General features: G+C 38.8%; 1 protein-coding gene across 1 annotated transcript; it reads left to right on the top strand.

Moving 5' to 3' along the window:
- On the top strand, nt 1–1,595 carry LOC143882560 (protein TPR3-like). Its single transcript, XM_077386031.1, has 6 exons — nt 1–95; nt 270–295; nt 500–590; nt 689–868; nt 951–1,064; nt 1,147–1,595. The coding sequence occupies exons 3-6, from the start codon at nt 511–513 to the stop codon at nt 1,307–1,309; spliced, it is 537 nt and encodes a 178-aa protein (XP_077242146.1). The 5' UTR covers nt 1–95; nt 270–295; nt 500–510; the 3' UTR covers nt 1,310–1,595.
- Nucleotides 1,596–11,048: the final 9,453 nt, after the last annotated feature.

Raw genomic sequence — 11,048 nt, 5'->3', positions numbered from 1 at the left:
GAGATCATCTTCTTTCTTTCTTGGCCTCTCTTTTCTTTGATAGATTTTCTCTTCTTCGTTGCAAAATCTAGGGTTTCTCTCTGGGCTTCTTCGTGGTAATCTCGATCGCTCTCCCTCGTTATCTTTCTCTCTGGTTGAATCTTGCCTTTTAAGTTGAATCTTTTCTTGTTTCTGTTCGATCTGAGCGGTTAAATACCTTTCTTTCTTTTCTAGGAGATTTTTCAATCTGGGTTTTTGAAACAGGGGTTCTTTTATGTTCTCTGGAGTAGGTCTGATCGCTCTGGGCTTCTTCGTGGTAATCTCGATCGCTCTCCCTCGTTATCTTTCTCTCTGGTTGAATCTTGCCTTTTAAGTTGAATCTTTTCTTGTTTCTGTTCCATCTGAGCGGTTAAATACCTTTCTTTATTTTCTAGGAGAGTTTTCAATCTGGGTTTTTGAAACAGGGGTTCTTTTATGTTCTCTGGAGTAGGTCTGAGTTTTTTTTTTTTTGTCTTGGAAGGTGAATCTGCAATGTCTTCTCACAGTAGAGAGCTCATGTTCATGATTTTACAGTTCCTCGATGAAGAGAAGTTCAAGGACACCGTTCATACGTACGTGTTTTCTTGTGGAGTTTATTTTATCCTCTCAATCAATATCTGTTTGTATTTTTTTCGTTTTGCTTAATTCTTTAGGGTTTTGGTTTGCTTAGGCTGGAGCAAGAATCTGGGTTCTTCTTCAACCTGAAGTATTTCGAGGAAGTGGTGAGCAATGGAAATTGGGATGAAGCAGAGACATACCTTTCAGGGTTCACTAAAGTGGAAGATAACCGTTACTCTACCAAGACCTTCTTTGAAATACGAAAGCAAAAGTACCTTGAGGCATTGGAAAAGTAAGGCCTCTTTTCTTACCATAGTTTGAATCTTTACTCTTTTTTTTTTTTTTATATCTGAGTTTGGTCCAAATTTTTCTAGGAATGACCATGCAAAGGCTTTAGAGATCCTTACAAAGGATTTGAAAAGTTTTGCTTCAACTAATGAAGAACTATACAAGGAGATGACGCAACTTTTGACCTTTGAGAATTTCAGGTATGGTTTTTGTAATATTCATTGTATTCACGTTTTAGCTTGCCTTGCATGAAAATCAATGTAACAAACATCTATTGCTTAGGGAACATGAGAAACTTTCCAAATATGGAGATACAGAGGCTGTAAGACCATTAATATGGGCTGAGCTCAAGAAGCTGATTGAAGCAAATCCCCTTTTCCGTGACAAACTGCAGTTTCCTAACCTCCATAATGCGAGGTTACGCACTCTCGTTAATCGAAGGTAATTGCAAGTCCATATTATTTTAAGCTCTTGTTCATGGGGGCTAATCGATATTGTTTGCATGAAAAATGGTGAGACTTTATTCACATTCCAGATAGTCGTCTACAACATCGGTTGCTACTTTTATGCATATTTTTGTGGTAATAGTCTTGCAAGATGCTTTATAGTATTGGGATGAAGTGCTTAAGAGTTGAGTGTTAATTCATTCCTAACATTTGAGATCTAGTGGTTTCCAGACTGATACAATGCTATTCTTTTGAGGCTAGCTATAAATTGAAAACTGATGTCCTTACATAGATTGGCAGCCTAAATTGGCAGCATTAATTAGCTTTCTAAAACCCCAAGGTCTAATCCCAAAGCGGGAGGTTTTCCTCAATTGGGTTGCACATGGGGTAATCAAGCCTATTTAAACTGGCATGGAGTCGGTCTTGTTTTATGATTTTGGTTAATTTAGGGGGATGCTATCATAAACTGAGGGCCCCTCTTGATAAAAATTGAATATGATTGGTTCAAGTTATATGTTTTCGGAGGTAAAAAAGAAGGAAATGTTTTCGGAGGTAAAACTGAGGGCCCCACTTGGAGATGCCCAATTTATCATGAAAACCAATTCCGGGCAGCCAAACGTGTCCATAGTGGAAAAAAACTTTCATGGAAAATGAACTTTTTTGTGCTTTGTAAACTAATTTTCATGGAAATGTTTTTCCAAAATGAAAATTTTTCTTAGTTTTTATGGAAAATTGAAAACCGACTAGACCCTAGAATTTTTCTTCCATGGTATTGGTTTTCCATATTTTTTCCCCATATGCAAACACCCTAATTCCGATGCATGATGTGTTAAGTGACTTGGAACTCTTCTTGGGATACCAAAATTGGGGTCTATTTTCACGAGTTTTTGTATGATATGGGGCAAATAATGTTTACGAAAAAGATGCAGTGGACTCTACCTATTTAGATGATCCAAAACATTACTTTGTTTGTACTATCTATACATAAGTGGTGCCCCAAAAATCTTCTTCCTAGGATGATCTTACATAACTTTTTTAACATATCGAAACAAGACAATGAAGCTACAAAAGAGCTGGTTCGTTTATTCGAGGTGAGCCCAAATAACAGCGACATTTTGAATCTTCCTCCATTGACCCACCAGTGCTTACTGTGAAGCTTCGATGTGAGAAAGAGGAGCTCGTTCCTTTAGCAAGAGATATTGCAAAAGTGGGACTGATTGGCTGAACTGAACAAGTGTTCCAAGTGGTATCTAGTGACCAATGAGACAATCTTGGTTGAACGATATATTTTAGTGTTCTCTTGGAAGGATGTAACCGGACCCAATTGGATAGGTTCCATCTACGTCTATGTCACAATATTTTTGAATCCTAATTCAGTTGGGTACCAGTTACTCGAAAAGCTTAAGCCGTCGGGGAAGGCATTACTTATTCTTTTATACTTTAACACTCTCCCTCACATGTGGCCCCTCTTTCTTTGGGTTGGCGTACACGTGGCACATGTGGCCCCACTTTTGGGTTGATCATTGCATGTAGTTTTTTTTTGACATCAAGGAGGTTTGAACTCAGGGCCCCTCCAAAGGCATCGAGTTCAAACCTCCTTGAAAGTAAAAATCCACATGCAATGGCAAAACCCAAAAGAGGGTCCACATGTGTCAAGTGTAAGCCAACCCTAAAAAGAGGGGCCACACGTGAGGGGGAGTGTTAAAGTATAAAATATTAAATAATGACTTGTCCAAGCTTAAGCTTTTGGAGTAATTGGTTGTTTCACAGGTCCTACTTGGATAAGATATGTGGATCTACTTTCTCTGTCGGTGCCACGGTCCCGTTGAGAATCGTAGGGTCCGACGAAGTGTCTTAGGTCCTATTATTTTAGAGTGTTGCTACGGAGCATGGTCCCATTGAGAGTCATAGGGTCCGTCGAAGTGTCTTAGGTCCTACTATTATTTTAGAGTGCTGCTATAGAGACCACATGACATGGGAGGATAGTATGTTTTGCCATTTTCATGGAGAAAAAAGCCAAATCAAGGGAAAGATTGCAAATGTGTTGATAGGCTATTTGTTGAGCAATGATAGAATAAAGGGGGCCACCAATTGAGGAGAAGATGAGAGAGCACCGCTTAAGATGGTTTGGACATATTCAATGTAGGCCTTTGGATGCTCCAGTGAGAAGAGGCGACTCGTGCCAAGTTGATGGAGTACTAAAAAGAGGAGGTAGGGGTGGGCCGAAAACAACTTGGGTAGAAACAGTGAGGAAAGAATTGATAGCTAGGAACATAACAAAGAACATGACCTTGGATAGGATAGAATGGAAGAAAATTATCCACGTAGAAGAACCCAACTAAAGCCGGGTAGATTCCTTTCACATTCTTCATGAATTTTTTCTAAAAGATTCATTTAGCCGACCCCAACTAGTTTGGGACAAATGCTTTGTTGAGTTAAGTTGAGTTTATTGAATAAAGGGTGCCCTTGCAAAACAAGCTTCAAGGACGCCCCCATTGGTCAGTTTTAAGCAAATGGCACCTAAAAAAGTGGATGGCATAGAAAAAAACAGAAATGGCTTTGACTTTGCAGAAACTGATCAATGGGGGCGCCCTTGAAGCTGGTTTTTGCAAGGGTACCCTTCATTCTATCATTCCTCTTAAATTTTTGTTCAAAGTTAGAATTTTCATTTTATATTTTTAATTTCTTACAAAAAGGAAATAGCATGTGCTTTTAATGTAGGGGAGTGATAAAACGACCCGTGTATCTTAAATCCACCCCTTTTAATGGAAAACGTTAGGGCGTGAGTTGTACACTTGTAAGGTGTTTGACAGCATACGAAAACTTTAGTCACACGCCCTAATGTTTTATGTTAAAAGGGGTCGATTTAAGATATGGGGGTCGATTTATCATGTAACTTTGTGTTTTCCAAATTATAATGATTCGACAAACACAATTACAAAGCGCCAAATAGAGACAAAGGATCGCTTCCAATGGCAATCAACAAGTAGAGGCAATGACAGAGGAATGTAGTTTATGGTTCTAGGGTCGGGGAGAGAGAGAGAGAGAGAGAGAGAGAGAGAGAGAGAGAGAGAGAGACAGAGAGAGAGGAGTTTTTCAAATGAGATATTTTTTTTACTTTTATTATGTTATATAATAAAAATACCCCTTCTATTTAGCCTACAAAAGGGTATTTTCATACTATAACAAATTGTATTTGAACTGGGACACTCCATCGGTTTTTTTCAACAGTCTGTGGCCCAGCATGAAAAAATCGTGAGACTTTATTCACATTCCAGATAGTCGTCTACAACATTGGTTGCTACTTTTATGCATATTTTTGTGGTAATAGTCTTGCAAAGAAGCTTTATAGTATTGGGATGAAGTGCTTAAGATTTGAGTGCTAATTCATTCTTAACATTTGAGATCTAGTGGTTTCCAAACTGATATAATGGTATTCTTTTGAGGCTATAAATGGAAAATTTATGTCATTAAATATTCCCAAAGCCGGAGGTTTTCCTAAATAATTGGTTGCACATGGGGTAATCAAGCTTATTTAAACTGGCATGGAGTCGGTCTTGTTATATGATTATGGTTAATTTAGGGGGATGTTATCATAAACTGAGTGTCCCTCTTGATTAAAATTGAATAAGATTGGTTCAAGTTATATGTTTTCGGGGGTAAAAAGGAAGGAATTTTAGAAATATTTTTCCTTTCCAAACTTTTACGAAAATTCTTGCAATCCAAATAGATATGGCAAATTTGGCTGTCAGGAATTGGGCTTCTCCAAGTGGAGATGCGGGTGAAGTCGGCTAAAAATTAGGAAACAAAATCTAGGAACTAGCGTCTCCGACAAGGAGAAGTTGATAAAATTCCAGAAATAAAAAACTCTACTCAAAACTGGATTAACTTTTTTTGTTTTTTAGCAACTTCTCTTCGCCGGAAACACTAGTTCCGGAATTTTGTTTCCAGATTTTTAGCCGATTTCCCCCTCATCTATACTTGGAGACGCCCAATTTATCATGAAAACCAATTCCTGGCAGCCAAACGTGCCCATAGTGGAAAAAAAATTCATGTAAAATGAACTTTCTTGTGTTTTGTAAACTAATTTTCATGGAAATGTTTTTCCAAATTGAAAATCTTAGTTTTTATGGAAAATTGAAAACCGACTAGACCCCAGAACTTTTCTTCCACGGTATTGGTTTTCCATATTTCTTCCCCGTATACATACACCCCCTAATTCCGATGCATGATGTGTTAAGTGACTTGGAACCTCTTGGGATACCAAAATTAGGGTCTATTTTCAAGAGTTTTTGTACGATACGGGGGAATTAATGCTTACAAAAAAGGTGAAGTGGACTCTACCTATTTGGATGATCCCAAACTTTACTTTGTTTGTCCCCTCTATACATAAGTGGTGCCCCAAAAATCTTCTTCCTAGGATGATCTTAGCCTAGAGGTTCAATAACATAATTTTTTTAACATATCGAAACAAGCCAATGAAGCTACAAGGGAGCTGGTTCGTTTATTCGAGGTGAGCCCAAATAACAGCGACATTTTGAATCTTCCTCGATTGACCCACCAGTGCTTACTCGGAAGCTTCTTTGGGATCCTAATTGGAGGTGAGAAAGAAGAGCTCGTTCCTTTATCAAGAGATATTGCAAAAGTGGGTCTGATTGGCTGAACTGAACAAGTGTTCCAAGTGGTCTCTTGTGACCAATGAGACAATCTTGGTTGAACGATATATTTTAGTGTTCTCTTGTAAGGATGTAACCGGACCCAATTGGATAGGTTCCATCTACATCTATGTCACAATATATTTGAATCCTAATTACTCAGTTGGGTCCTGTGAAACAACCAGTTACTCCAAAAGCTTAAGCTGTTGGGGAAGGCGTTATTTAATATTTTATACTTAACACTCCCCCTCATGTGTGGCCCCTCTTTTCAGGGTTGGCCTACACTTGGCACATGTGGCCCCTCTTTTGTGTTTGACCATTGCATGTGGATTTTTACTTTCAAGGAGGTTTGAACTCAGGGCCTTTGGAGCAACATTTGTTCTACTTTCTCTGTCGGTGCCACGGACCCATTGATAATCGTAGGATCCGTCAAAGTGTCTTAGGTCGTCCTTCTATTATTTTAGAGTGTTGCTACAGAGCATGGTCCCATTGAGAGTCGTAGGGTCCGTCGAAGCGTCTTAGGTCCTACTATTATTTTAGAGTGCTGCTATGGAGACCACATGACATGGGAGGGTAGTATGTTTTGCCATTTTCATGGAGAAAAAAGCCAAATCAAGGGAAAGATTTCTAATGTGTTGATAGGCTATCTGTTCAGTTCCACTATACATCCCCAACTCGTTTACCATATCATTATTATACAATTAAATGTTGAGCAATGATAGAATGAACGGTGCCCTTGCAAAACCAGCTTCAAGGGCGCCCCCATTGGTTAGTTTTAAGCAAAGTGGCACTTAAAAACGTGGATGACACAGAAAAAACGAAGAGAAGTGGCTTTGACTTTGCTGAAATTGACCAGTGGGGGCCCTTTAAGCTGGTTTTTGCAAGGGCGCCTTTCATTCTATTATGCCTCTTAAATTTTTGTACAAAGTTAGCATTTTCATTTTATATTTTTAATTTCTTACAAAAACGAAATAGCGTGTGCTTTTAATGTAACTTTGTGTTTTCGGAATAATAATGATTTGACAACCCAATTACAAAGCGCCAAATAGAGACAAAGGAGTGCATCCAGTGGCAATCAACAAGTAGAGGCGATGACAGAGGAATGAAGTTTATGGTTCTAGGGTCCAAGGAGAGAGAGAGAGAGAGAGAGAGAGAGAGAGAGAGAGAGAGAGAGATTTCAAATGAGATATTTTTTACTTTTATTATGTTATATAATAAAGTTTTATAAGACTGCCGTGAGGCCAGCCATGCTGTACGGCTTTGAATGTTGGGCCACCAAGAAGCAGCATGTGCATAAGATGAGTGCGGCAGAGATGTGAATGCTTAGATGGATGTGCGGCCACATAATGTTAGATAGAATTAAAAATGAAGACATCCGTAAAAAAGTTGAAGTAGCACCAATTGAGGAGAAGATGAGAGAGCACCGCTTAAGATGGTTTGGGCATATCCAACATATCCAGTGAGAAGAAGTGACTCATGCCAAGTTGATGGAGTAAAAAGAGGTAGGGGCAGACCGAAAACAACTTGGGTAAATAGTGAGGAAAGACTTGAGGGCTAGGAACATAACATAGAACATGACCTTGGATATGAGAGAATGGAAGAAAATGATCCAGGTAGATGAACCCAACTAGTGTCAGGATTAGATTTAGCCAATTTGAGCCGGGTAGATCTTTTCACCTTCTTCATGAAAATTTTCTAAATGATTCATTAGCCGACCCCAACTAGTTTGGGACAAAGGCTTAGTTGAGTTGAGTTGAGTTGTATTATGTTATATAATAAAAATAATGAAGTGGTTTATCCACCCCTTTTGATTACTTGGGACACCTATCAACAGTGTATGAATGACTGCAGAGGGGCTGATGTACTTCACGTCAGAAGGATTCAATGGGGCTGATTGCCACGTACACTAGCCCTGGGTGTCCCAAGTAATCAAAAAGGGCGGATATGTCATTTACCTAAAAATATCCCTTATATTTATGGGAAGTGATATTTACGCCCCTTTTGATCACCAGGACACCCAGCGTCAGTGTATCAATGGCCAAAAGGGAGCTAATGTACTTTATGTCAGAAAATCCACTGGCTTTGATTGCAAAGTACACTGGCAAATGGGTGTCCCCGGTGATAAAAGGGGCGTAGATATCATTTCCCATATTTAGCCTATAAAAGGGTGTTTTCATACTATAACAAATTGTATTTGAACTGGGACACTCTATCTGTTTTTTTTTTCCACTATGTTTATGGCCCAGCGGAAGCACAAAGGTAAGATCACCGGCTCAACTAGAAAGATTAGGAACAAGAATCTGGAGTCCAAAGGCAGGTACAGAAACCGAAATCAACTTTATTCAATGAATAATGATATGTATACATCCTATGACCACTATTTATTGGCTTTTCCCGAACTTCTAATCCAACTCAAACTTTAGTTCTCAACCGATCCAAACCCTACTCAAATTATAGTCAAACTCCAACTCCTAATCAAACTCAAACAAATAACATGACTCCATCAAGACTCCTAATAGGCACATGAGACATTCCGAGGAGCATCGTTTTGTCTGTGTCCCTCCTATTTCGAGTCGGATCCGTAATTATTTGAGTTAAATGAACTGACAAAATCTGTTGAATAGTGAACCTATGTGGCTGCTCTCTCATGCAACAGCAGGCCTGCAAAATGCCTTATGTGCTGTTCTCTAGCAAAATGCCTTATGTGATGGTCCCTAGCAACTCCCTTATAAAAATTCGATCACTGTAAATATTCGATCTTTGTATTATCTTTCTTCCTTCAGGACCACCTCGGTTCTGTTTTTACACACACACATATATATATATATATATATTCTGTTGCCCTTTTCAAAAAAAAAAACTAGAACTGTGATGGTTCAAGTCATCTTTTCATTTTTAAACAAACAATGGAAAAGCATGAAATTTTGGAATAGTCTTTATTTTCTAAACTTTTCCAAGCAAAGATTGCAATCCAAATAGGGCCTGGCAAGTTGCAACATGCACTTTATAGGCATCTAAATGACCAAAATACCCGTAAATTACTCTTAGAAGTGTGGACAAATTTCTTCAAGTAACCTATATGCCCCTATTGGGGCAAGTAAAATGTAGCCACTCCAAATATAAACGAAAACTGACCCTGTTTGTTTTAGATTTTGAGAATCAATTGTGAGCCTGAAACTTATTATTGAACTCAAATTTAGCCCTGTTCATTTAAGAATATGACAGCTGATTGTGTGTGCGAAACTGATTATTGGACTCAAATTTAAACAAAATTTTGAGTCCTATAATCGGTTTTTTTACTTACAATCGGTTATCATAATCGTAAGGCCCTGTTCGCGAACGGCCGTAAGATTATGGACTTTTAATTTTGAGTCCAATAATCAGTTTTGGACTTTTTAATTTTGAGCCCAATAATCAGTTTTGGACTCACAATAGATTCTCAAGTAAATAGGAAATTAATTAAATAAGTCAAAGTTCAAATCTAATGGTGCATTTTCTAACCGAAAATTACAGCAAGAGCTGTTGGGAGTGCCACTGTATAAATAAGGCTCTCCCATCCAAATAAGTTTCTGCTATATGTTGAAAAATTAAAAGAGTAAATTGCCAATGGGGGACATCAAAATATGAGAATTGCACGGGGGACAGACTTTTGAAAAATTGTTAAAGAGGGTTGATAACCCCCTTTTGAGAGTTTGATAACCCCATTTAGAAGGTTGCTAACCCCCTTTTAGAGACTTGATAACCCCCATTTCGTCCCTCTCTAGCAAATTTTCAATTTTTTTTTCAAAAGTGTGTCCTCCGTTGGCAATTCTCTTATTTTGATGTCCCCCGTTGGCAATTTTTCCAAAAAAAAGACAATAAACAGCCAATCTATTGGTGGCCATATCGCATCCCTTTGCCAAAGTCACTTTCCCCCTTATCAAGGCATCACCTTCCCCAAATCGATGGCTTTTCCGCAATAACGATCCCAAGATAGGGCGATATTGGTAACGTGACCCCATCGCTTGAGCATATAATGGAACAGATGCGCATGTTAGTCACTAATCTAGGAAACAAGACAAGCCATTAAAAACCAGAAATAGACCTTCTAAGTTCTAACACACAATAAAGAAAAGAGAAAAAAGAGAAAAAATCAGAATACTGTGGAGTTCATGTTGAAAGAGCTTTGTGTAGACGGGACCTGGAGTAAATGTCAAGGGGCTAGGCGGGCTATATGTGGGGGCCGTCATGGGCGCCGGAGTGGCCGGGAAAACAGGGCGGCAGCCATTAACGCACTTGTTAGATCTCTGATGGGTATGGCGGAAAAACCCAAAGCCCAAAACCAAGGCCACCATGGCCAGAACTGAGACAATGAAGATAAAGATCTTGGTAGCCTTACCCACGTAACACATTTTCACTTTCTGTTGAGGAAATGGGCCTTGCTGGGGTGGTGGTTTTTGTGGGTGATTTTAGAGTCCAAAGGGTAAAAATAGACAAATCACGTGAAGGCATGAGAGGAAGTTAAGAGTGGGGCAAATGTGTCAATATAAGGCTACTTCAAGCTGTTTTTCACCTGTAGATGCCGAGAAGCATTATTAGATGACACTGTTTTTATGGTAAAATTACATGTATGGCGTTAAGGTCTAAGAAAGGCAATTTATTACCTAGAGAAATATCAGATGACTATAATACCCACGTATGTAAAAGCAATGACAACAATGTTACCAGAAATTTGTTATTTGAGGAATGCTAAATTGACGGGTGCCCTTGAAAAAATCAACTGCAAGGGTACCCCCATTGGATGCACTCGTAATCATACTTTAGCATTCAGATTAGCATGGGGGCGCCCTTGCAGCTGATTTTTGCAAGGGCACCCTTCAGTTTAGCATTCCTTTATTTGGGGAATATTATCCAATGTCCGCTCATATTTTTTTTCTTGGAAAAATATTTGCATGCATCAAATTAGAACTCCTGATTTGAGCCAGTCATGAAAAATTACTCGTGAGCCCAATCATGTTAGGGGCTGAGAAGGAATGATGGAGAGATAGCATAAAAATCATACTAGTGAACAGAAAATATCTATTTAGAATTGGCTTTTTGTTTT

Source organism: Tasmannia lanceolata, unplaced genomic scaffold, assembly GCF_043159265.1.
Source record: "Tasmannia lanceolata isolate RefF3 unplaced genomic scaffold, GAP_Taslan_0.1 ptg000008l, whole genome shotgun sequence".
Classification (NCBI taxonomy): domain Eukaryota; kingdom Viridiplantae; phylum Streptophyta; class Magnoliopsida; order Canellales; family Winteraceae; genus Tasmannia; species Tasmannia lanceolata.
This window is presented reverse-complemented; position numbering and strand designations above follow the sequence as displayed.

Coding starts and splice junctions, on each gene's coding strand:
- LOC143882560 (XM_077386031.1), top strand. CDS start 511: ATGTCTTCTCACAGTAGAGAGCTCATGTTCATGATTTTACAGTTCCTC. Junction 591..688: donor TTCAAGGACACCGTTCATAC/GTACGTGTTTTC, acceptor TGGTTTGCTTAG/GCTGGAGCAAGAATCTGGGT. Junction 1,065..1,146: donor TTGACCTTTGAGAATTTCAG/GTATGGTTTTTG, acceptor TCTATTGCTTAG/GGAACATGAGAAACTTTCCA.